A 26514-nucleotide genomic window follows, 5' to 3' on the forward strand; every position below is an offset into this window, starting at 1 on the left:
TTCCGGCCCAGTACCAAACGACTCACGGTACCGGTCCGTGGCCTGGGGGTTGGGGACTGCTGATGTAGAGCACCACGTTTGAGAACACTAAACATGGCGTATCAGCACAAACGCCTAAATCATCCTGAACCATAGTGGTGGTGGAAGGATGACGACTTGTACTTGTTCAATGGCCTCAGGATCTGGGCACCTTGCACCTTGAGCGATGGTGACCTCCTCTGTGTATCAAAGTATTCTAGATTCAAATATGAGACCATATGAGGCTAAAACAAAAGGACAAAAGGACAATGATCCCAAACATGGCAACAAATCTACAACAGAACCACTGAAAACAAAGAGAATCAAGGTGCCACAATGGCCCAAAGTCCAACCTTCAACCTGAGTACATTAAGGAAATATTGCACATGTTTAAATAATAGACTTTAGAGATGCTGGCAGCAAATCTGGTTTCCCTTTGGAGAAATCCAGGGTAGTCATGATTTCCTGATTCCATATTTGTGAGAAGTTTGGGTAAATGGTTACTTTGGTTAGCTTCAAATTTCCAGTATAGGCAGGAAAAGGACACCAAGCTCTTAACCTAATATTCCAAACTGTTTATGTCTAATGTTCAACTGTTTTTCAATGGACGCTATTTTGTGAGGCAATCCATTGTGAATACTCAGTGGTGACACCGTGTTCTTTATTTACGAAAGCTAGCGGCATCTTCACCCGTCTTCCCATTAGATCAAGCTGTCACATTTTACTTTTTCTCCAAGATCTTTCACCATGGATTTATCAAAAAGCAAAGTTTCTTGGCACAGGCAGTAGGTTAAAGAGATTTGCTTTGAAACATGAATGAATAAAAATAATAACATTAATTAAATAAAGTAAAAGTGAAAAAATGCAGTTAAAGGAAAATACTAACAGTTATTAAGTCAACTTTCCCTTTTCCAGTGAAGACCCTGGCCATTTGCTCATGTCGAAAGTTGTCATTTTGCAGTCCACAGCTCTTATGTTTGAACTCTTAAATTAAATCCACCCACATGTTAAACCAGTGTTGAACCCCAGAATTAATGGAAAAGACAACAAACCAAAGAAAAAATGATCAAAGCTCTTTCACTGGACCTAAAAGGTTAATGGCTGTGTTTAGCACAAATAAACACATCCAAAAAATCTTTTTATTAAACTGATAGACCTGAGGAACACGCTAGCCCTGCCAACATCGTCAGGCTACTAGACAACTAAAATACCCAACAATTCCCAGGAGCTAACAAGTCCAAAGGCATGCTTGTTAGATTAATTGGTGATATCCGTATCCATCCATCCATGCAGCCATACAACAGGCAAGTATGGCTGCCAGTGAAAGTGGGCCTCTAGTGTTTATTGATCATGTGACTGCTGATAGAAGCAGCAGGATGAATTGTGAAGTTCTGAGAGCTATACTCTCTGCTTACATTCCCCCAAATGCTGCAAAAATTATAAGCAGCACTTCACGGGGCAACTAGATAATGGCCAAAAGCACACTGCAAAAGCAACCCAAGAGTTTCTAAATGTAATGAAATAGCATATTTGAATAGACTTGAATAGACAAGTCGTTCACCTGATCCCAACCCAACAGATGTTTTCCAGCCACTGAAGCTAAAACTGAAAGCAGAGAGACTCTCAAACAAGCAGCAATTTAAGGCATCTGCAGAAATGGCCAAGCAGAGCATCTTGGTGGAGGAAATACAGCACTCGCAGGCTACAAAGGGCTTTCATTGAAATATAAAAAACAATCCTCTTATTTAAAGTTATGTTAGTTTGCCCAGTTTACCTTTGAGGCGGAGAAACTGGGAGAATATCTATAAAAATGGCTGTAATTCCTAAACAGTTAATGCAACACTTTTTTAAAGCCTTTGAATTAAAGCTGGAAACCTATACAATTTAATCATTTCTTGATTGGGGCTGAGAACACTGCACATTTGCAGTTAGAGAAATGCAGAAGGGGTGAGGGTGGGAGGTGGAACACCACTGCTATCGTCATAGTCTGTGCAGTTAAGTCCTACTGTGCATGTGTGGTGGTGGTTTGCTGCTATTTTACTGCTATTAGCCACTCCATCTGTCAAATGTAGCATCTCACTCTGGTGCTGCAAACTCCCAAAGATCCCCCCTTCTTTTTTTGGCTAGTTTATTTTTTTCTACAGTGAAATGTGAGGCAGCAGTTAAAAAGTATATTTCAGTTCCCAGTACATGAGGAAATGCTAATCGTTAGCTGGACTCACTGCTGGAATGTTCCACTTGGAACAAGCATGATGAAAAGCTGCAGTGCAGAGGCCATTTATACCAATGCAGAAGGAAGGAAGAAAGGGAGAGGTGGACATTAGCGCGCGCTTGGCAAGAGCCCAAGCTAACCCGTAGTGTATGTGCCTCTATCTGTGCGCTGATTGATGAAATGAACTCTGGGTCTGGGAAATTGATTCTGGCTGTGGCTGATCTCCCCTCTTTTTCCTCTCTGACTGGCTAGCCTGGTTGGCTCTCCCTGTGCACTTAGCTCTCATCCCCTCATTTCTCCGCACTCCTCCCTTCCCGTTTGCCAGTTGGTTCCTCTCGCTTGTTTCCTCTCACTGACGTTGAAGGCTGATCTCAAAATGGTAGGGGGAAAGAACATAAACAAGGTGGGATGCCTTGTTCTCTCTGTCATCTTCTATCTGGCTTCTTGTCTCTGGGCTCAAATGAAGCTGTAGCATCATTTCTTGTCTGTTCTATATTAGCTGCTAGCCATATCATCCCTCTTCTTTGAGAATCTCTGAAACCTTCTGCTTTAATATTTTATCAAGCCTTCTTCAGTAAGTGGGTGGTTGCTTCTGTGTAGGTGAGTGTCTGAGGGGTTACCTTTGTATTTCTGCCTTCTGTCTCAGGTTTTATCTCACTACTGTCTTGATAGAAACCCTCTATTAACCTCAACAGCTGAAGAAAACAGTCCTTTCCTTAAGACTTACACTAAGAGATACAAAATGGATAGATGTTAATCAGTGATACAACAAGTGATGCTGTTATTTTCTTATTTGGTTGCATTTCAGTTAAAAGAAGATTGTTATGAGCATGCCCTAATGGAAAGCCTAAAACAGGGAGAACAGCAGCACTAAACCCCGAGCAGGCTTCAGTGACATGACTCTAAATCCGAAATCACATGGCAAATTGGAGCTTAGGTGGAGGTGGGTTGCAAAGAGGCTTGCACAGGCAACTGTACAGCAGCTGTATTCATGCTAAAACAACTCAGATAGCAAATCTAATGTGAGATTTTCTGATTTTCTTTTTTCTCATTACAGAAAAAAATTCATTGCTGCACAGATTCCTCCAAAAAGCCGTCTACTGAACAATACTGCGAAACATTTGTATTTAATTTGAATGAACCTGCAGTAGACGGCACTTTGGTCCACAATTTGCTTCGCCTTTTAATTTAAAGCAAGACACATTAAACTGTATTCAAGACTAGACACTCTAAAACTATCATGAATTAATATAAAGTGTTCAAAGTGTTCAGATTTTCATTTTCAGGCCTTAAAAATTATAACAACTTTACCAAAGAACACCAGAATTTCAGTGTATGCACACATGTGTATGGATAACCCAGATATCCTCTCAACACACACGCATACACGCACACAAAAAATAACCACGGGACTTTCTCAATTATTACACAACACTGATCAGCAGAACTTTCCTCTCTGTGAGGAGAAAGCCCTCATTATTCAGAGAGAGAGCTCTGCACTGCAGGCCAGATGTGGAGGCCTCTGTTTCCGAGGAAGTAGCAATCTTCATCTTCCAACATTTTGTCATCTCGTTACATTTCCGAACAAGGATCCTCCCTGTGTTTCTGCCTGCTCTGAGGTCATCCTGCTTTGCGACACTCCCCCGCCCCCCTCAGTCATCTTTTCACGCCATCAGTTTAACTTGGGTCGGAGCGCAACATCCTCCCTGTATTGCGCAAATCCACACTCACTTGGCTCCTACTGAGGTATGAGACATTATTTGGGATATTTTCACGTGCTGTACATCCCTCAACTCCCGCGCAGTTGTTCGCTTGCTTTAAAACGAAATAAATAAAAAGGAAGAAAACCTTCAAACCAACTTTGTTTGACATTAGAACAACATGGACGGATATAATCACAGTAATTGGACAACCATAACGTCTCTGCCCATAAACACGCTGCCATTAGTAATGACCAAAAAGGCAAGGGAGGCAGGGCGTCGTTTTTATCCTGTTTATGCAGAATCAAAGGGCACAGCAGAGAAACATCCCTGCAGGGGAAATGCAGAACATAGTGCGTTGATCATTTTATGCTTTGTAGCTCTATCAAGGCCAAATTCTGTTCAGTGGGATTAAATTGGCTATGACATGTAGCAGATACGACTCTTTACAAACAAGCGGGAAAGATACAGAGGCACTCATAATTAATCATTGTTGTATCTACACAAGCTCAGCTGAGGCAGGGAAATTGCCACAGGTTGAATTGGTTATGAATATGCAACTAAAACGGCAAATATACAGTAGCTTTGTGCTGAAATTCTCTGACGAGCTAAAGAAGATAAAGACCTCGCGATGAGATGAATTAAAATGTCATTTACTTGTTTACCACTTAAACAAGATAGAAGCCCTCAATTAAGGAAATAATCACTCCTCCTCTAATTTAGACATCAACCACAAGCACTGCACTTTATTTTGGACTCTGCACCTCCTTCGACTCCGCCGCACCTGTACTCCCGCAGCCTGCCTTTTCCCACGGCGCTGTCACAGTCTGTTTTCGGCGCCACGCGTGTTCTCCGAGCAGAGGGACAGCAGAGGCAGGTGCAGCTCTCGTTTGCTTTGTATTCCTCTGCTAATCCCACTTATGTCAACCACCAGGGTCCTGTTGGAGAAAACATTGCCCAATTTCCCTAATCAGTGAAAGTCTCTCAAAGGCTGCCAGCGCGTGCAGTCAATGCCTGTGTTTACTTAAGGCCACAGATGTTGCTCCATTATTCCAGTTCGTCAAGTGAAAGCGCCTCATTGTTGTGTGAATTTGTCAACGTAGCACAGGAACGGAACAGAGGAGGAAGGTGCGCAGCTGGGCTGTGTGCACAGTCATGTATAGATTTACATTGTAAGGTGAAAACATGGGCCAAAAACATGAAAGCCAAATCTTCGAGAGTATATAATGATGCCTGTGCGTGTTTTAGAGATTCTTGAGGCACAACTGTGTCTACACTGTAGAGCCACTGTTGGCACGAAATATTGTGCCAACAGTCATGAACCCAATCATGGTGACGGTGGCATTGTTGGTTTTTAGCGGCACCACAGAGAGCATGAAACATGGATGCAGTCCAGGTCGGATAAATGAAGCCAATGGGGAAGCGCCGTTCTGTTTGAAGTCCTACAGATGGTGATCGTCATGGTTACAAAAAGACTTCTGGTCCTATAGAAGTCTGTGGGAAAATATCTTTCTGACTTAACTAGGGCGGTCAGCGTTAACCGTTAATGTCATCACATTTAACGCAGTTTAGTTTGCGTTAACTTTTTATGCAATTAACCCATCTGGAGCGCAGAATGAGTCAATATCCCTGAAATGTCTCTGCCAACACATTTCAGGAAGTTTGACCAAAGTTTGTCCATTCTGCGCTCCATGATTGCGTTAAAAATTTTTTATCACCTTAATCGTGAAAGCCCTAGACTTAACCTTTGTAAACACTTTCCTATTGAGCTCGTGGGCTCAGGCACTCACGATGAGTAAAAAAAAAAAAGTCTGTTTTTTAAATCTGGGTGCACTTTTTCAAATTCCTCATTTTGTATTCTGTGGTGTATTGAACTAAACTCGGTCACAGACACAAAGTTTCGTGGGCGCCAAGTTACATGCCAGCAACATATGCTGAACGTGACACGCGAAACGAGCCCAAGCAGAGACTGTAACACCAATTTATGCGAAAATCAAAAAGGATTAAAAACCTAAATAATTTGGGGTTTTCTTAAATATGGATGTTAATCGCTATACGTGTGATATTCATAAAAAATTTGTCTCAGATTGGCTAATTGGAGGATATAGTACAGACGCTACGATCATTATAGTAAGAAACAAAATGAAGAGGTATGCCGCCCCGTGTAACTCAATAATTTGTTTTTCTAATTTTAAGATATTATATTAGTCTATGGCACTTGAGGGTTATCAACTTAAGGCCCAGCGTTGACACTCTTAACTCCAACAGGGAATGAATGGACCATTGTACATTTCACTTACCCACAGTTCTTGTTCTGCTATGATATAGCAGCACATAACAAGCTCAAGGGAGCATTTCTTTTCTACCCATCACAGCAGACTAAACCTTCCTTATATTTTCAAGAAATGTAACAGCCACCTAACATAAAGAGAAACATGGCAATTACAAACCTATAGCCTCAACCCCTGAAGAGAAACCCTGCAAATACCAACTCAAAGTCTTTGATGTCTGCATTTCTTTTCAATTATACATATGTTGGCTCTCTAAATTGGCACTCAAACATCAAAACTTTGAGAGCCCCTGATCTTTGGCTACACAAAGACCCGACAATAGTTGCATTTCTAGTCCTCCTGTGGCATCTGTCGACAACAAGAAAAACAGAACACCACCTGACTCGTGCTGAAAGCATCTTTCACTCAGAAACCCATTTAAACATATGAGCACACTCAACCATATGAAACCATAAATAACAAAATGCCTTCTGACATGCCTCGGAGGGATCAGTGTGAAATACATGTTGCTTAGCATGCGTGCTACTGAGCCTACATATAAAAAGACAACATCTGGCTGTAGTGTGCAGCTTAATTGAAACCATCTGCATGAAGACAGGGATGTCAACTTCTCCCATAGTTCTCTTGTCAAGGTAGAAATTATCCTGATGGCAGCTAAAAAGTCACCTCAGGGATAACAAATCCCATTCAGTAGCCCGAGAAACAGCTGAGAGAAGCAAGAGAACCCCCCAACCCCCCAAATTGGGACAAATATGTATTATGCATCATGCAGAATCATAACATGTCATAACTTTGGCTGACTTAGTAGCTAGAAGAGTAGTTAGAAGTTGACTTGTTGGTATAATGAGGTCAGTTCTTTTGGCTCTTAAGCTTTTGCTGAGAGATGCAGGCATGTGCTACATGCCCGATAGCATTATTTTTGACTGATGCTTTCCACTTATGTGGGTTATTTCACTGGAATGCAGTGCTGATATGATAGTTCTGGGGCATTTTTAAAATGATTGAGACACTTGAGAAAATCCACAAAGGATCTATGGCATCTCAAAATAGAGGAACTCTCAGGCTCGTGCCAAGAAACTATCATTACATATCGTATGCATGCAGGGTGGTGGGTGAAAAATATGAATAATAAACTAAAAGTTGAGACACAATGACAAAAATGAAATTTGACCCTTTGATTTAAGACAAGCGTTGCAAGGAAAGGCGACACATGGCACACACATGTGGTGACTTTGATACTGTGGCACTGGGCGCCACTTCAAAAGGCCAAATTTCACATTCTGTGGTTAAAAATGGAAAACGACAGCACAAGTTACCACAATGAGGAAACGAAGAGCAGGAAGTGAGGAATAAAATTTGGTCCAAATACCTGAACATAAAACCGACACGAGCGCTCTCTCTTCTGCAACTGCAACCCAAAGAAATTCAAGAGTTAGCATAAAAAAAAAGAGTCAGGCAATTCCACATGAAACATTTCAGCTTGAAGTACAGATTTCAAAGTAAGTGAGAAACTAAAACATTCACTCTACAGTTTTATGAAAAGCACTTGGCACAATGACTGCGTAATATGTGAAAAAAAAGTAGAGACTCTTGTTAATTAGCCCTAAAATTAGACATACGAGACCAGTAGGAAAAAGCATACTGCATGACACTCTTAACTTTGATTTCTAGGTTGTCACATTTTAAGTTTTATGTTTTATTTGAGAAATTTCCCAAGAGAACACGGTGCAGTTATCCATTAAACGTCTGCCACCACCGAAGAAGAGTTAATGCTAATAGCATTTTAGCATACCTGAAAGAAGGAAAGAAAAAAAAAAAACACAGACAGGGAGCTGAGGCACAAAGAAGTGCTGTTAGGACTGCATGGGGAGTGAATCATTTTAATTGAGTTCTGATACAGGCGGTGTAGCCAGCAGAGCCGCTGTGTGGCTTAACAGATAGGTTCTAGTACCATGCTAAATCCCATGCAGATTAGCTCCAAAGAGTACCATTTCCCCATAAAGGAGCCTCTTGCTCTACATCACAGCCCACTCTTCTGGAAGCGTTCCCATCCGCACCGTTAGCCAGCTAACCGTTTGATCATGAAAACGACACTGATCTCACCGTTTGCCAACTCAATCCTTTCATTGTTTGCTGGCAAAGTCTGCTCTGCTTCATTATATTAACAAAAAAAAGAAGAAAAAAATCTTTAATTTGCTTAGCAGATTGTGTCAAAATGATTGAACTCAAGGGCGAAACATTTGGTATTGCCAAAACAGAGAAGAAGAAGAAGAAGAAGAGTTTTGTGGACTCCGGTGTCTCCGTTGGGAGACGTCTCACTGGCGAGGGATGCAGAGCACAAGAAAAACCCGTAGGGATGTTTTTTTGCTCCATAGATGCACCGTACTGCAAAAAATGGACTGTATATCAGCAGACAGAGAATTATAAATCACTGGTAAGCCCTGACCTCTTGAATAAATTATCCCTGTTGCAAAAGCTTTTCCACCTCACCCCTTCAATACGGCTGCTTTCTCTCTTTTTTTGCCATTTCATCAACTTTAAAAAAGAGACTAAAGACTTAGGTGGCAACCGCCACCACGTTAGTCGACTCTCCCTCAAACAGTCTGTTTTATGTGAAGCCAGTATTTATTTTTTCGAGAGGTATTATAAACTCTAGTTGCTCCGATGTGATTTCACTCATCAAGTTTCCCTTCTGAGGCCTTTTGGCCATCTTTACTGCCTTCCCTCTCCATTGGAGAAAACTGGCACTAAAACCTCAATAGGGACATCTGTGTCTGTTGCAGCAATGAAATAAAAAACAGTCCCAAAAAAGCAATCCGAGAACAGGTGTTCGAGTTCGTCTACAAGTGATGCCGCTCCAGGAAATTAACGAGTGACATTTTGAATTTCACTGATGTTTGCTTTTCTGTTGGCCGCTCAGCAGATAGAAAGTATTATTTTAGCTCTCTCTGCCTGAGTGCCCCTTACTGTGCTCTGCTGTGAATTGGGTAATAAATACATTAGATTCAAGTTCAGCGAATGTGAAACGCTCTGCACCCCCCACCGCTCGCATCCAGCCCGCTGGAATCTTACCCCGTCGCATTAGTAAAAACAAAAAACACAAGCGGGGCAAATGTTGGCGCGCGGACGGCAACTTTTAAAACTGCGTCAGTGTAAAAATTGATTGCACTCAGTGTAAGAGAAGTGCTCGAAATTGAAAGTCGGTTTTTATTATGAGGCAGACTACAGGGAAAAACGGGGAATATCATTTTACTCAACAGCACAGAGCCAAGCGGCAGATAATTAAAAGAATATCTACTGGTCGGTTTCGGATTGAAGCCTTGTGGTAGGCAGGCCTCAAGACCGGAAACTTAACAGTCGGAATTAATGGATGCTTACACACAAAAGCAGCTCTAGCAAATCAAATCATTCAAATAAATATGTGCAAACCAGTTTCCTCCGATACCTTATTGAGGCTCCGTGCTGCACTGTCTTTGCCACCTGGTGTGAGGTTCCTCAGCTGCACGTCAAGCAGATCCACCAGCTGAACCATGGCCTTCACCGTGTAGGTGATGTCCCCCGCTTGAAGATTGCTCTTGGTTTGCTCTGCCAGCTCCCGGGCGATGACCGCCGCCGTCTCTCCGGCTTTTATCTAAGAAATGGGACAGCCAATCCAGTTAAAGCTGAATTTGTGAAGTTTTTAAACGAGGCGGCTGGCTTGTACGGAGTGTTTTTCTCTATAACTAAACGCAAATCAAAACAACCCCAGGTCCTTTGCTTTTTGCTGCTGTGGCATTCAAAAAGAACACTCTAGAAAACATGACAAATTACTGTATTCATGTATAATGCCCCCTAAAATAACAGGCGTTTAACCTAAACCTTTTCTGCAACTGCTGCAATATTGCACACAATTAATGTGGTGAGACGATCCTCAGCCGACTGAACACTAGGAGCCAATATTGCATCCAGACATAATTATGAGACTATTGAGGGAATTTCCCAAGAAAGCCTTACACCTTTGTAAAAACTAATAGAGAGCAGTGCAGCTTGGGGATAACAGTGTATACACAGTGCTGAATATATGAAGTTCAACAAGTTATGCGAATGTGCTAGAATCTCACAAGGAAAACGATTACTCTCACCGTCACCCTTTTATTGTTGTATGAAAATTATTGCTTTTTTTATTTGCACAGTGAACCTTTCATATCTTAAACATTACTTCCAGTTTTCACTGCAGAAACAGTTCAGCCAAATGTATACATACTGTAAAATTAAAGCTTCTGACATTCTCTAAAGCCCTCCTATGAAATGTCATCGTTCAATCATAGCTTAGCTACTTTACAGTACTGTGAGAAAGTCTTGAGCCAACCACCGTTTCTTTGTATTTTGCTAAGATAACGGAAAATGACTGCAGTGGTTTACTGAAACATGCAAATATACATGTAGATATATAAATATATAAGACAAAAACTGTGCAATTGACAAGCCTGAAAGTCAATACATGGTATTCTTTAACACAGCCCAAACTGTAACAGGCTTTCCTGTCATTTCTTTAAGTACAGCAGTCATCAGGACTTACACCATACCAAGGGGAATTACTTGGTTGGGGCACAAACACTAATTTATGCCCGTCAAACGATATTATTCTTGCAATTTTTAGTAGAATTGAAGAAATTAAAGCAGTGGGAACAAATTTTATGTTTTGTCGCAGGCTAATAGTTGCAAAGTGGCTAAAATACCAACTTTTTCTGCTCTGTGTAGACAGAACGCTGGTTTATCTATTGAGTTAGGTGCTTTTTTGTGCTCAACAGATTCACAGGTTAGTGTTAATCGGCTTAACAAACAAAAAAATATTGCTCTGAAAATTGTCACATGTAAGGACTGGACTAAGAATGAGTGAAAAGCTGCAAATGTCCAAATAAAAACTTGCTAAAGACAAGAACCTCAGCTTCCTTGGAAGCAAAATACAAAGAAGTGAGAGTTAGTAAGCTAGTAGCTTACTTAGCTAGTAAAATCTGCTACCCACAGTTTTCATTTTAGCTCAGAGTTTCCACCAAAAAGCAAAACCAACAATTTTTCCTCAATAACTTCCCAAAGAGCACATTATTTAAAACAAAAACAAAGCAGTTACAGGAATTTCTTCAAATAATATATGAAAAGGTTTCCCCTGACACCAACAAAACGCTGCTTTTGTTCAAAATGCTTTGACGACAGAGATTTAAATGAAAAAGAAATAAAATAAATGCCACATTCTTTTAGAAAGAAATCACACAGTTACTGAGAAACAGATCACTTTAATGAGTAATGCTTGAAATTACCTGTCAGCAATGGTGACTGATAAGACAGCCCTGCATGTTGCATATGCCGATGACTACAATGGGAAACTGTGTAGCCTCAGTAAATAAATCTAGAGTTGATTAAATGCCCAAAACGTATCTGGGTCTTACGCTCTGGGTCAGTTCCCTTTAAAGATTGAACTAATCGAGTCATAAGATGAGCCCCAAAACAGCGGTGGTATCATCTAAAACAGAATCGTCCTGATTTACTCTGACATTACCTGCTATCATCGCCTGGGAATTTATTAGTGAAGCCAATTAGGCTGCTTAAATTGGTCTTTACAGAGGTGTAAGCAGAGGAATGTTTCTTTGGAAGATATTTTCCTCTTTACCCTCCCTGTTCTCGTCTCTTAATGAGGGGATGTGGGGATGCTAGGTAAATAGCTCTGCTTTCTTTTTCTCCCTTCTGCTTGTCTCGTGTCATTTCCTTTCCTTTTCATGCTTTATATCTTCCTTTCTCATTTTGAGAAACCATCTGGTAATGAGCAGTGCCACATACAGGACAATGGCCCTAGATATAAAATAACGAAGTGCCAGATGGGCATTCCAATTGTCTGGCAGGTTGATCTTCATTAGAGTCTTCCTGTCTCTGCTCCGACAGGCACGCTGTCGGAGTGTGATTTGCTTTAAAAATAAGAAAAGATTAATAACACCTTTGTTTAAAAAAAGCGTGCATATTTTGATTGTCACATCTTTCTGTAGAATTTAACAGGCATTACTCTACACTAGAGTCACCCTGTTAGACCTGAAGCGAGCCGCCCGCCACAGCAGGTTCAGAAAAAGCTTTGCTGTAGTTAATTTCTCTAAACAGCAGCCAGTTGCTGAGCTTTATTGCACTGCTGAAATGGGCCCGCGCTGCACAGAAATGCACCTGATAATTTCCCCGCCTTCTATTTTGTTACCCAACAGCCGTTCTCCATCCATATCCGCAAACTGCCGTTTGTTTAATGGGCTGAGCTTGGTGCCGTCGAGTACACCATAAGCGTTATAACATGTACGCCTCGGGGTCCTATGAGTTTAAGGGAGAACATTTGCAGCACTGCCTGCAATTCATAACCTGGAACCCTGATCCTCCCTTGCAGTAACCTTCCCCTCCTTTAAGATTTGATTCCCTTACAGATTTTAACAAAGGGAGCTTTATAAATATGGAGCTTTGCATAATAACTCGCCTGCAGAGGAGGAGATCTGAATCGTTTGCACTTGAGAAGTATAGAATGCAAATAACCGCCGGTTCATGTAAGACAGAAAGTGGTCTGCATTAGCTGTTACCCACAGCAGGCTATTACACTATGATCCTGTGGTATTGGTTTTCACTCCAACCCAACCCAGCCACCCACTCACGGCAAACACATGCACGCAGAAGAATAACCTTTCTATTGAGTAAAGCCTCTGGCTAATCGATGACATTAATGGACCAATTAAGAAGAGACAATAGGACAAAAGGAGAAAAAAAAAAAACCACACAAAAACTAAAGTCCTCTGAGTACAAATGATGTACGCATCCCCGATGTGCATTGTGATCTGCGGCGAACGTTCGTCAGAATAAGGTAAAAGGGCGCCGTTGTGTTCAAGCTAAATCCAAATACATTTAAGCTCAAAGCCAAATCCTCCAGGCTATCTTCAGGCTTTTTCCTACAATTTTATTCTAAAGCGAAATGTGTGATAATTGCTAATCAGGAAAAACAAACACACACACACACACACACACAAAAGCAGTCCATGAACTAAATCATATACCCTGTGAATCTGTGCATCTTTTTTTCCCAATACTTTTGTTACCTTTTGGCTGATGATGTTGACCCAAGGCGAGGTACAGTTGCTAAAGTCAGGCCCCTGGGAGTCCCAGTATCCTTCGGGGCCCATGCACATGTATGAGGCCACACCTAGAGAGCGAACGAGAGATAGAGAGGAGAGTTAAGAGGCTTTGTGGGAAGAACGGCGTCACATTTACTAGATTGGGTTTGCAAATTCTGAGACAATCAAGTTTATCCATATTTTGTGTTTTCTTTTATACTTTTTCCCCAATATAGAGTGAGGAAACCTCAAAATACCACCTGTTTCTTCTTCTGTGTATCGACTACTTTTCCTATTTGCAAGAAAATCCCAAGGAGTATAATTCTTCAATTGATTAAATTAATGGATGTAGAAAAATGTAATTGGACGGCTTTATCTTATAGCGACTGAAATGAAGTTGCTTCACTCGAGGCCAGTTGGACTTGCCCACGTCTGTATTTAATCATTAAAAGTCAGACGGCGTCTGCATGTGTGTGACAGTTTGGCTCCTGCATACGCAAGAAAACGCACCAAAATAGGTACCAATTAAGTCTGCCCTAGCTTGAATTCATCAGGAAGGTCAATTAAGACGGGCTCTCTGCTGACAGAGAGGTGCTCCGGTGAGTGAGCTCCTTGCAAAACGCTCCATTTTTGACTTTAGCACAAACACACATCCAGAAACTGACCAGTGTCTGTTAAGCCCCTCTGAATCTGCTGTACCTACCATCGCTTTCAGCTGAACTCACTGTTACTGCAAAATGGCATCGAGGTAGAAATGTAGAAATGCAGCTTGCTTGTTGACTCGTTCTGCCGCGCGCCTCAAATAATTTGCTCCCGTATTTTCATAGCTGACATCAGCACGGCTACACGCTGACATTAAATCGCCCTTGCTTGTACTTAAAGGGAGGGTGAGACGGCCGGTATTAACAGATAGAACTTTTGACTGACATATAATTTCCTTCCCCGGTCCACCTTGGACAGCTGTATGTTTGATGGGTTTATAAGATAAGGAACTCTGTATTTCTGCCCATATTTAGAGGCAAAGGGGCATAAAAGACAGAGGGAGAAAGAAGAGGGAGTCGGAGGAATGCTGGGGGAATGACAGCGGGCGAAGTGATGGTACATGGAAGAGGAGCTCGAGGAACTTTCAAAGAGTGGCAGAGGAAGCTCGCACAGTTGTGTATTGCTTGGCAGTGCCGTCTGAAGTGCAATGGCTTTGAAGAGTAGCGCTGAGAGGAGGTGGGGTATGTGTGCCTCTTATCTTGCCATGTGATGCCTGTTAGTGAGGTCTCGATGGGTGCTGGTGTTACCCAGTAATGAAGACTGTATGTAAATGTGTGGGCCTGAATCTCGGTGCTGATTGATGAAACGAACAGACTTTTTCCAGCATTCGAGCAGGATTTGGGGGCTATGATGTCACTCTACTATGTATAAAATAAAGCATGACAGCTTTTGTTTTATGTTTTAATCATTTATTATTAACACTGAGTTATTTTGCTGATGCAACAACTATATGAATGTAGTAGGTAACCCCTTTAATTTCTCCTACCATAATCTGGCCCTGCTACAGATTGGCCCTGAACTCTGGATGGAAAATGGATGGATGGACTATAATCTTCATCCGTGTATTACGAGAGGATTGGCCTTAAAAAATAATTTGATCATAGCCAGGTTCCATTTAAATATGAAGTGCTCCCCCTGGGTTTTTACTTCCTGAGGTAAAGCTTTTATATCAAAAGCCGGCCAACATTGATTTAATCTCGATGTACTCAGGCCTCCATTCTCTTAGTATCGATACGGTGACGGGGCTCGAACGAGACACGCACAAACAAAGGCCCGATGCCTGACAAATGAAGCGCAGCAGCCCTTTCAAAAGAGCCGAACGCAAACGTGTTTAGCCGCTAATTAATTACATGAATTGCACCCTGAGAGACAAGAAGTAAATATGGCCGTGCGCCGCGCCGGTTACCAGTTTCCACACAGATGCGATGCTAAGCTATCTTTAGCCCTGCATCAGTGAGTCAGGAGGAGAGAGTGAGTCAGGAGGACAGGAGGCGAGAGAATGAGTGCTGCAGGGGGAGTGTAAACATAAACAAAACACACACGGTGACAACATCAAGGCAAAGAGGCTCACAGTAGACTGTGTCTCCTAAGGAGAGAGCTGACATCCTCACACAGACGAGAAGCAAAGAAAGAGCACATCCGCGTATCTCATCAGGACAGCGCTTTCAGCTCTAAACATGGGAATCTTTGAGATTTGGAGGGAGTGATTAGGTCAACTGCAGGTCGTTATTTGACGTAATGTCACTGGCATTATGTAAGGGGCAGGAAACGCAATGAATAAATCATACGCCCATCTGAGGTGCGTGAGGCACGTGCAAACCTATTTTCCTGGTTTTGACCAAAGAAAATGCAGAGATCTGGAAGAACAGTTCCAAATGCTACAGCATCCACAACAAAAACGATGACAACGACAACAACAGAAACAGCGTACAAGCCAACAGCTTCACCAGATAATTAAATCCCTTCTCCGGGGAAAAACCTTAAAAGTGAGTGCACTAAAAATGTCATCACCTACGCTGCACGGGATAACTTATGTTATTTGTACCGAGCAACTGTAAAGGAATTCAGCCTGGAAGGATATCTTTTTATTGATCCCTGTAGTGAAACTAATTCTCTATATTTAACCCATGTCCAAGTACTCAGAGCAGCGGACGGCCACTGACCAGAACCCTCTTTCCGTGAAGTTCAATTTTATCTGTGCGTAGGTAGGCTTGTTATGGAAGTCTAGATTGAATAACATGGGTAATTACTGTTGCTGCTACTACTTTGTATCTCTGAGTTCATTGGGACGATAATACACTACCTTAGCCCCCACTCAGGTGTAAAGACCTGCCAATGACCCCCTGGTAACCTAGTAACTGGGGAAAAATGTGTATTGACAGTGGTTGTCAGAAGTTGCTAGAAAAATTAGTTGCAAAGTAGCATGCTGCACTGAAACCTCCTTGAGATTGCTTTGGTTGCTATAAGACTGCTGCAGTCACACATTGTTTGCATAAAAGTTGCCAACTTGTCTGCAGTAACTCTGCAACTACTTGAAAAGGAGTCGTTCACTTTCAAAATAAGAGTTGCACCTTTTGAAATGGGCTGGTTTCAGTGATGAGACACAACTTTTTCAAGTTTCACTCCATCTACATGGTTACTTTGTGGCTGATTTAGTTTGCAAACACTCACTAACAGGCTGTTGGTGCAGCACCGTCTTTGCAACCATTTTTTCACCTAGCAACAGCTAGCAAAGTCCAGCAAGCACTTGCTAGCTAGTCAGGGAATATACACTTTTCCCTAGCAACAAGATGTTCCGGTCTCCATCCATACATGCTCACGTCTTAGTCCTGCTCTAACTTTTCCTTCAATTCAATTCAATACAATTTTATTTAACTGTACAGTATCAATTCACAACAACAGCAAGCAGTTGGCGACAGTGGGAAAGAAAAACCCTTCTTTAACAGGAAGAAACCTCAAGCAGAACTAGACATCCATCTGCTGTGGCCAGTTAAGTGAGACAGGACAAAATAAATAAATATAAATACCTAATGATCCAGGTGGACAGGGCATCTTGGTTAACGTTCCCTGCTTCGTCCTCGGCCAGGACACGTCCATCATCACCAGTGGACTGCAGTACTCCACCCTAAGATTTGGTAGCTTAGCGGTGGCCGGCGCCGCGTTGACATCTTCTCGCTCCAAATCTTCCAAGACCGTCTGGTACGGTTCCACCACTGCCGATGTGGTTCGTGGCGACTGGACCACCAAAGGCGTCGTGGCGGGCACCTTGGTGGTGGTGGTCCTGGTTGTCGTGGTTGTCGTGGTAACAGGAGGTCTGGTGGAGGTCCTCGTTGTTGTGGTCGTGGTATCCATGTACACCATTATCGAGGAGGACGTTTCTAGGAAACGACAAAGAGAAAGGGGACGACAAAGTGAGCCGATGAATTCAAATGTAAAAAAAAATTAAAAGAAACTTGAAAGCAAATAATTTCTTTTTTTTTACTCCATCTGTGTCGCTGAGAGAAAATTAATTTTGGTGCAGGTAGAAAAAAAACAAGCCTGAGTGTATGCATGCGGGTTTATTCTTTCCTCCTTCTCCATGTGTCAGTTTTAAAGAAAACAGTTCAAAGAGGATCAACTGGAACTGGCAGGTGTGACTTACACGGGTGTGTGTTTGGTCTAGTTCTAGACCCCCGTCGGCTAAGCTTACACACACTACACAAACTTCCAGCTGTGTAGTCTAAATGCGGCTGTTGACGAGGGCATATCTCTGTGAGTCAATACCCGGGTTTTGTAGCTCCGTGCTATTTCGAGGTCAGCCGGGACAAACTGAAATACCCGTTTCCTGGATGCGAGTCTTCCCTGCGGTTACACTCCAGGAGGTTTTTGCTAATGACGCTGTTTGCCTGAGCTGTTGGGGGACAAAGGCTATCATAACACCGGCGTGCACCGAGATGTGCTCGCACACCGGCTTGGTAATCCTCTTCCTCCTACTCAAAAGCACATACCGCTCTTTGACTCCCTGTCATCAATCACGCCATCTTCTCATCCATCCTGTCCCTTTTAGAAGCTTTCCCTTGGGCCCCTGATTGGAAAATAGAGGTCCCAAATTAATTTAGCTACAGGCTTTTTATGAATGCGTGGACTCGATTAAGCCAGAGAAGGTCAGAGGACACATGGGGAGGCCATGCTTCATAATGTATTTTCCAAAGCTTCGCTTTAGTCTACAAAAATATGCCCAATGGAATATTTTTACTCTATTTTAATAATATGTATAATCTGTATTATTCTTTGTACAGTGCTATTTTTGCTACCCTGACATTTCTGTATGTCGTGATCTTATTACTGAAAGCGATTCAAAAGAAGAAAGCTTGCTGTAGACTCTTTAAACAAATGAGAGTGCTCTCTCTCTCCCTCTCTCTCTCACACACCCACACAATTTGGACCTCAGCAAAAAGAAAAAAAATGCAATTTGTGACATTTGTCGTTTCCGACTAATGCAAAGATACAATCAAGATGACAGAAGTGACAAATGGTACTAATCTCTGTATGAAAGGAGAGCAAAACAAAATGTAATGAGGGTCGATTTTAGGTTGGCACACGTAATGGACGTCACGCGTCCCGGAGAGCTCAGATAACAGACACCCCCTCACTCCCTCCCATCCTCCTCGAAACGCAATTCCCTCTGATTCAATTTACAATTGGACAATTTCTCTGTATGGTAAATTTGGTAGGAGCAAAATAAGACAGCATAAATTAGCGCCGCTGTTGGGGACGCAGAAGCCCCCGGAGGCTGTAATGACATCCGACTTCTATCAGCAGTCAATGCATTTAACGCTTAACAGCGTTCGACGACAGCCACGGTTGATTAAATAGTTTGCCGACGCGGCGAGAGTTCCAGACTGATTGAGTATTTGTTTTCTCCCGCTAACAAAAGAGTTTGTTGTGTTTTCAAGATCTGCAGGTACGTTGGACACTCCTGTGGAGGCACTCCATCAGTAAAGCGGAACTATAACAAGAACCTCATTGAGCTGCAATGTGAACTAAAGGCACGCAGAGCCTATTTACTCCCGACTACCCGATAATGCAGCTTTTACAACTTCCAAATTTCTATCGCAGGCAGGAAAAAACAAAAACAACACAAATTAGCACACGTAGCAGACATCAGTGGTAAGTGGGAAACACAAACATTTCAAACAGCAGGCTGTCACAGAAGTGGATATGGGTGCAAGCGCTTAAAATAAGCCCAGCACAAATGTACAGTCACACACGCCAGCCCTCATCAGCATCATAAACTGACACTGCCACCCGTCAACAGGGCTTTAAAGAAACCACACGAATGCTCAAATACTTATTTAGCATTTCCACCAGCCGACCAAGACATCCCCATTTACATCCTACATCCCCTATTAGCCGGCGTCATCAATCTGCTCCGCAGCAGCCTTCAGCTGCGATCATCGTGGAAATGGGACGAAGAAATATCTTCAAGGGCACCACCAGTCTATTTATTTCATTATTTATGAGATAACTCATTTACGCGTATTCATATCTGTATTTGAGGAGAAATGACCTCGTATACGATACGCCAAACCCTGGAAAAGGGGAAGCATAATCAATCTCAGGATAACTGAAATCAGCTGGAGGTGCTAAAACTGCGTGTTGTAAAAGAAAAACCATTAGAGCACCTGATGGGAATCTGATCATGGATATTCACAGCTCATATGGGGGTCAGCAAAGGTCACAGTGCTCTGGCGAAGATAAGCCGGTGGCTAAACAGGTGTGCTGAGGGGCCTGTTAGGATAAGGGGATGATTGTACTGGTCAGGAATGCTGATACTGAAGTGATTGTGACCGTGAGGGTTTTTGCTGAGGGAGTGTCTTTTGCTTAGACACCTATAAATGCAGACTAATGTAAGCACACTACTGTAAATGGATAGTAAGGTAGTTCTTTGCTGAGTAAATATACAGAGGAGTACATTCTTCCTTGTACGACTCATGCTAGAATTTAAAAAAATGAATGTAATCAGCAATAAATTGATCCATTATTTGTTTTAGTGCACTCAAGAGTTTCTGGGCTAAAGCTCCTGTTGGTAATAGACTGTACATAAAAGACACATATAGCTAATGCTTTAAAGCATTAGATGCTAGCTCCGAAACCCTGAAAACCCTGTACAGTTCTCACATGAAAACAAAGTGGTATTAAGTATGTGATGGCAGGATTTAATTATGCTGTTCCATTCATCTAATTTTTCTGCTTATCTCATTCAGGGTCGCAGGTGTGCTGGAGGCTATCCAAGCTATCGTGGAGGGAAAGGCTACCTACAGTTCATCAGTCTGTTTCAGGCTAACGTGTAGTGACAGACAACCAATCACAATCACATTCACATGTACAGCCAGTTAACCTAACATGCATGTGTTTGGAAAGGCCCCAGCCCAGGACCTTCTTGCTGCGACAGTGCTAACCACCGCTCTACCGTTCCACACTCAGATATTAGGAAATTAAATTATGTAAGTGCTCCATTTTTCCTTTTGACATTAAGTCTCTCAGTAAGTAGATAAAGTCAGGTCAAGGCCTTAGATTAGCTGTTCAAAAAAACACAATGGTTACATCCAATTTTTATACAGTCTGTGATTATGACTATTAGCTTCTGCTTCTTTGTATAAAATCTGCTCTGTCACTTTTTATTTTAGCGTTTCAGCCACGCACATTTCAATACAGTTAGAATAAACCAAGTAAAACACTCAACCAGGATGCTTCATGCTTCTATTTCCATGTAAAAAGCAGAAGGATTATACCTTATATCTGATATCTGGTAACTTTACACCACTGGGAAACCATTAGGAAGACCAGTTTATGTTGGGTTCATGTTGCTTGGTAAGAACCAGACTGAATAGGCAATTGGGAAAAGGAATAGGAATATTCTGCACCACCTCCAAAATACGTGCATGCATACTAGACCCTGAACAATATAGGATTTTTCAGACAATACAGATATTTGGTGATATCGGCCGATATTTTCATTATAATTTTTATTTCAGCCACACCAAATACAGATTTACCAAACAGTTGCAAGATGTAGTTATTTATTTACTGGGTTACGTTCTCCCCAACTACTTAGATTAGCGGTCCCCCGGGCTGTTTGGTACCGGGCCGCGAGAGTTGATGCTCGGGTGTGAAATTTATGGTTTGTTTTTTATCGGTTTTTATATCTTTATTTTTTTATTGTTTTTATCGTTAATTCGGTTTCCCTGGGTCTTTTCCCATGTGTTATGCATAAATCTTCTTTTTTCTGGTACCGGTACTGGTTTTATTTTGTTATATTTATCCACGACACCTTAAAGGCCGGTCCATGAAAATATTGTCGGACATAAACCGGTACGTGGCGCAAAAAATGTTGGGGACCGCTGACTTAGATCATCAAGGTGTTGTGTTTGTTGCACTCCAAATACAAGTTGCCAACAGCAAAGTTGCAGTGCTGGCCTTTGCAAATTCCTGAATAGCTAATGTTTGATCGTATTTAATAACATCAATCTGCCGATAAATCAGCTGGGCTCTAATGCATACATAGATTTGTAAGTAAAACACTACAGGAGTGTTAGCACTGATAGCAAAAGAGGTTCAAAGCTCATTAACAAATAACTACAACTAATTTAAAAGACTGCACGACTGTGAGATTCTGTCAGATTTCCCCTGTAAACTATTCTCTTTATACACAGCGTAAAAGGAGGTGATGTACTGACTTTATTTCCAAGGTAAAGATTACCCCCCAAAATACAACCTCTCTATATTTTATGTTAGTAGCTTTTTGGTGTTACTTCTTATAGATGGTTCTGGCACACTCATCTCACAGACTAATGTTATTCATTTCGGAGGACAGCTTGTTTTGAAAATGAGATTGTAGCTATTTGTCTGCCGTAAGTTGAATCTGTGAATATCTTTCCAAGTAAGTAGCCGATGGGGTGAAATTCACGCTTTAAGCATAAAGGATGTTGTGCTGCCACTCTGCTTAGACGCTAAACCCGCGTACACAAATGAAAATGGAGAAATGACAAATTTTATGTCGTGTGCAATAGCCTTCTGAATATTTTGTCAACAAACACTGGCAAAAACTGAAAAACGCCAACTGCTTCTCGAAGTCAGAGGCCATAAGATCTCTTTAGTTTACTATTTCTTTTAGAATAGTGATGATAAAACTCATCGTGCCACCTCCCTGAATGCTGCGGGTTATACGACAGAGAAATATGACTTGAGGATATAACCATCACAGCATGAGGTTAATTTAAAGTCACTGGGAACCTCGTCTGGAATGTAATTCCATTCTTCCATTTGATCCCGTTGAGTCCACCGTCAAATTATTTTTCAGAATGTCCTGTCTACATACTGCATGTTAAATATGCCTGCACACACACACACACACATATGAAAGAGAAGAAAGTGTCCTTGAGCAAACTTAAATATCTTTTCCATGCGATGAGCACAGGAGAAAAAAGAGAAAAGCCAGCAGCAGCAGACAGCAGCCACAGTCTGCAAGCACTATCGCCTTGGAGACAACACAAGGACATTTTGTTTTGCTTTCGCCAGCTTCCTCATTCGATTCAAAGTGACAACGAGAGAGCGAGAGGGGGGGAAAAACGATGCGAGCAGGTCTTTGGTATGCCCCGAGGAACTACTCTGTGACCTTACGGGACGATATGAAGGGCTTGTCACATTTTGGTTTGAGTCTCTTAATGAACTGGAGTAACTCTTTTATTACCCAGATATTTTATACAGCGATCTTTGTATGAAAAGATTCCACATTATAATGATGCGGAATACCGCAAAGATTCCTTGGGAATAAGGCCATAGTTATGTTCCAATGCCTGCAACCTTTCGATTCATGAAACAAAGCAGACACTTCAGCGTCCTCTTCGACTTCAATAAAATGACATCAAACCTCAAAGTGATTCCTCTTCTGTATATTTAAGCTTCGATGCGTTCTCAAAGGCATTGCAAAGTTGATTAAAAAGAATAAGAGCTACGAGCTGCTCCTGCTTTCTAAGCTTGAGGGCTCCTGAACGTCCCGAATGTTCGTGCACCACCAGCCACCTTTTCATTCATAGGATAGCAGCGAACTTCTGTGGGCACTCTGACTTCTACTCTCACTGAAACGCAAGCTGCACTCATCATTTACACCTCGCTTCTGTTGCCCCCCACCCCACGCCAAACGTGTGAAGCCCGTTTCCACCACACATAGAGCTTTGTGCTTCATTTCAAAGCATTAATTTCTAACTAATTAGCCTCTCTTTCTGTATCCCAGGGCTCGTGGCTCCCACAATTAGATAAGCCCGCTCTACTTTGCTCCAGGAAAAAAACCTGCTATGCTATTATGAAATGGATCCGGTTCATATGACGTGCCTTTCCGCACCGTGAGCCGACTTGCGTCTCGGAGAAACTTCTGCAGACTCGAGATCAAAAGAGCTGGAAAGGGCTTTTGGGGGTAAAAATGAAACGAGCATCAGCCAGTAGAGTGACACTTCCAGCCTCGCGCTGAACCCAATTACCTCCTAATTTTAGCATTTGAACCCTTATGCGTTACATCTTCAGCCGGGCTGTAGTAAATTTTGGACAGTCTATGTGTGATGTCACCCATTAACTTTCTTCAAGTTTGTTTAAAGCGTGTGAAGTGATATTTCTGTGAGCTGGGACGCATATTTTTAGACTGAATCGTACGTGAAGCCAGAATCCACGATCAAGGTTGTTAGCAGGCCATAACGATGCTTCTGTCATTTGGATGTTTGATCTGAGAGCGCTGCTTTCACGTTGTAAATTCGTCTGCGTCTTACTTTTTTTTATGACATCAGCACTGTTTTGTAGAAATAGGAGGTATAAAGTAAAAGTGAGAAGATCTTTTTGAGCAAATTACAGTGTGGCTGTGATGTCCACCCAAGTTGGACATTGTTGGGTACCATGTTGAAGGCAAAGCTTTTGGATTCTTCAAGGAAATGAGATAGTGTACACGACATTTTTAATCAGTTCCAATGAATCTGTTGACCTGCTGTTAAAAAACTAAACAAAAAAAAATGTTAACATTCCCGTGTGATATACTTGCAATTTAAAAGTCTGATTATTTGTTTCTCCTGTTTGAAGCAATGCATAAGACTGCAGTCTTGTTTGGGCAGCATGCATCAAGACAAACCAGAACATGGTAGCTCTTAACAGTTCATTATCTTAACAGAGTAGCTAATAGTAGCTAATTGTAATTTGTGAAAAAAAGCGAGTTTTCTTGTCGTTGGTTGGTTTTATTGCACAAAGTAATGAGAACTGAAATCTACTGAGAATAACAAATGTGAGCTTGAGCATAATTTGGGTGAAAATCCATTTGGTGATTAACTATAATTAAAGTCTGACTAACTGTGACCACAGACTTGTGGGTGGTCAGACAGAGGACCATGGATACCTCACGTGGCATAAGTGCATTCGTCTTTGAGCAAGATAGGTTAAAAATTTGCTATGTAGCTCGCTTAAACTGCAGAGCTTGCTAGTTAGCCCCTTGATTACTTGCAGAAGATTTAATATGATATGATTTTTTTTTGTCTAGGAAGCTTTAAAAGGTGCTTAAATTTAATTTGCCTTCAAGAGAGTCACACCTGTTGCTTCCCCCCGTTAGCAGGGCTTACGCTAAGCTAGCAAGAGTCATGCTACGGCCATCGTACAGAGCAGGGTGTCAATATTTTCATCAAACTCTAGACAAAAAAAAACAAACTTATAATTTCAGACAAGTCCAACAAGTTGGAATCAGCTTTCTGCAGCTTCTCTGTAGAAATGGATATTGAACTAAATTGATAGTCATAAAAGTCAACATACATCAATGCTGCATGTCATGCTAGCAGGCTCAAAAGAAATAAACTTTATGACTCATTAGCTTCACTTTAAGTACATTTAATTGATGTTTCTAAATGTAAGACAAAATGTTTAATGTAAAATGAAGAGATTACATGCCAATGTGGCGCTAACCTGATATGGCAAAGAGAACTGGCTTGTCAAACAAGACATGAGTGGCTTGTTCACTCATTCAGACAACAGCTAAGCGATCATAAATCAGAATCATAATGTAAAATTTTATCTTGGGACATTTTTTTTTTCATCTATGCAGAGAAAAATAATAAAAGCAGTAGCATCTCTTTCATAACACAACATCAGTAGCCATTACTTTCACGGCTTTATTCACTCAGCTCTTCATTTGATCATTTCCTTAATGTTTATGTCATACAATCCCACTGAAATGCTCCACGTCCTCATGAGTTGAGGGGAATGGGTTGAAAATAAAATGATGATAATTATGATGAAAGCCGTCCTGCCATTAAATGGAACCTTTTGAGACAAGCCCACAAATCCATCAGGGAGTGTAACTGGGGCTGTGGGTGCGGGGCTGCTGCTGCTGCTGTGGGTGTTGGTGGGGAGGAGGTGCAGTAAATTATGCAGCCAGACATCCGGTAATGCTTCGATATCATCTGACATGATGAGAACCATAATGGATGGGAGCCATGCATTGTTTGGCAATTAATTTCTCATTCCCGAGCTCTCTTCCCAGGACTTGAGAGGGCATCGATGGAGGTCACACAGTGCTGGGAGAAGCGTATGCACCGGGCTGATATGTATGCACACATGGACACGGGCCCGGAGAGACACTCACTGTGTTTGAGGTAAATGACAGAAGAGATATGAGCTAAGTCTGCCTGCAAATGCGCTATCCTGAAGTACTGAAGGATGAATTAGCCACACAGCTGTGCAGTAAACAAGCTGTGTTTTTGCCTAATGTGAACGTAGCTTATATGCATTTGCAAAACAGGATCTTCTGAATTTAATCTCTACATTTATATTTTCACATCTCGAAAAGGCGCTCAATTCGCCCTACCAGTGAAGCGTGGTAATAAGAAGTATGCAAATCTGTTCCACATCTACATGTCTACAGTATGAAAGACAGTGCTGTGGTAGGGTTGCATTCAAACTCACAGTGCACAGAAACCCAATATTTAGCATCAAGCTACAAGGAAGAATGCTGGAATGAGTTTTTATCCTTAGAGCCAAACCTTGAGTCTCTAGTGGCTAGTGACACAGCCAAACATCGTCAAACGTATCAGGGAAGGCAGAAAGAGGAAAAAGTAAGGTGCGAGGACACGTGCGGAGGGAATTGCGAAATCACTAAAGGAAAAGCACGCTCCTCCAAGGTCCCACCGTTTGCCAAAGAAAAAGAAAAAGACCAAAGCTTTTCAAAATACCGTCAACCAACACCAGAAAGGGCCAAATGGATACAGCCAATCTGACACTGGTGATAAAGAGAGTTAAAGATGCTTTAGAAGCCTCCAATCAGATTTACTCGGTTGATTGGCCAAAATAAATCACTTTGAGCTTGTGGGCCACCGAGCTTACCAAGCCTGTTAAATTTACTGTGGCAATTTTGGGGGGCTCTAGAGAAACCAGTTTCCACACACATACTCACATAAAATCACACATGAGGAGTTATAAAAGACAAGAGATGTGGTGGAAAAGATCCCTGAACTAAAACACCCAAATGCATACACTACAAACAATGCGAGAAATCACAAATATTTGTCAAAGTCACTTTGACTGTGACTTTATGTTTTTTTTCCCATTTCTGCAAACGTCAGGAGAGATGGATTGGT

The 26514-nt window shown here is 41.8% G+C and overlaps 1 protein-coding gene across 7 annotated transcripts in view; it reads right to left on the bottom strand.

Annotated features, from left to right (window-relative positions):
- The window catches only part of LOC146391372 (adhesion G protein-coupled receptor L3), a 253907-nt gene that overhangs the window by 70114 nt on the left and 157279 nt on the right, over positions 1–26514 (bottom strand). For all 7 annotated transcript variants that reach the window (XM_084924260.1, XM_084924263.1, XM_084924262.1 and 4 more), the window contains 4 exons: positions 16900–17250; positions 13316–13419; positions 9667–9852; positions 7591–7629 (listed from right to left, as the gene is read on the bottom strand). In XM_084924260.1, the coding sequence (XP_084780386.1) occupies positions 7591–7629; positions 9667–9852; positions 13316–13419; positions 16900–17250 (680 nt within the window). The remainder of the gene's footprint in view (positions 1–7590; positions 7630–9666; positions 9853–13315; positions 13420–16899; positions 17251–26514) is intronic.

Source organism: Perissodus microlepis, chromosome 3, assembly GCF_051167445.1.
Source record: "Perissodus microlepis isolate ML-2025 ecotype Zambia chromosome 3, ASM5116744v1, whole genome shotgun sequence".
Lineage (NCBI taxonomy): Eukaryota > Metazoa > Chordata > Actinopteri > Cichliformes > Cichlidae > Perissodus > Perissodus microlepis.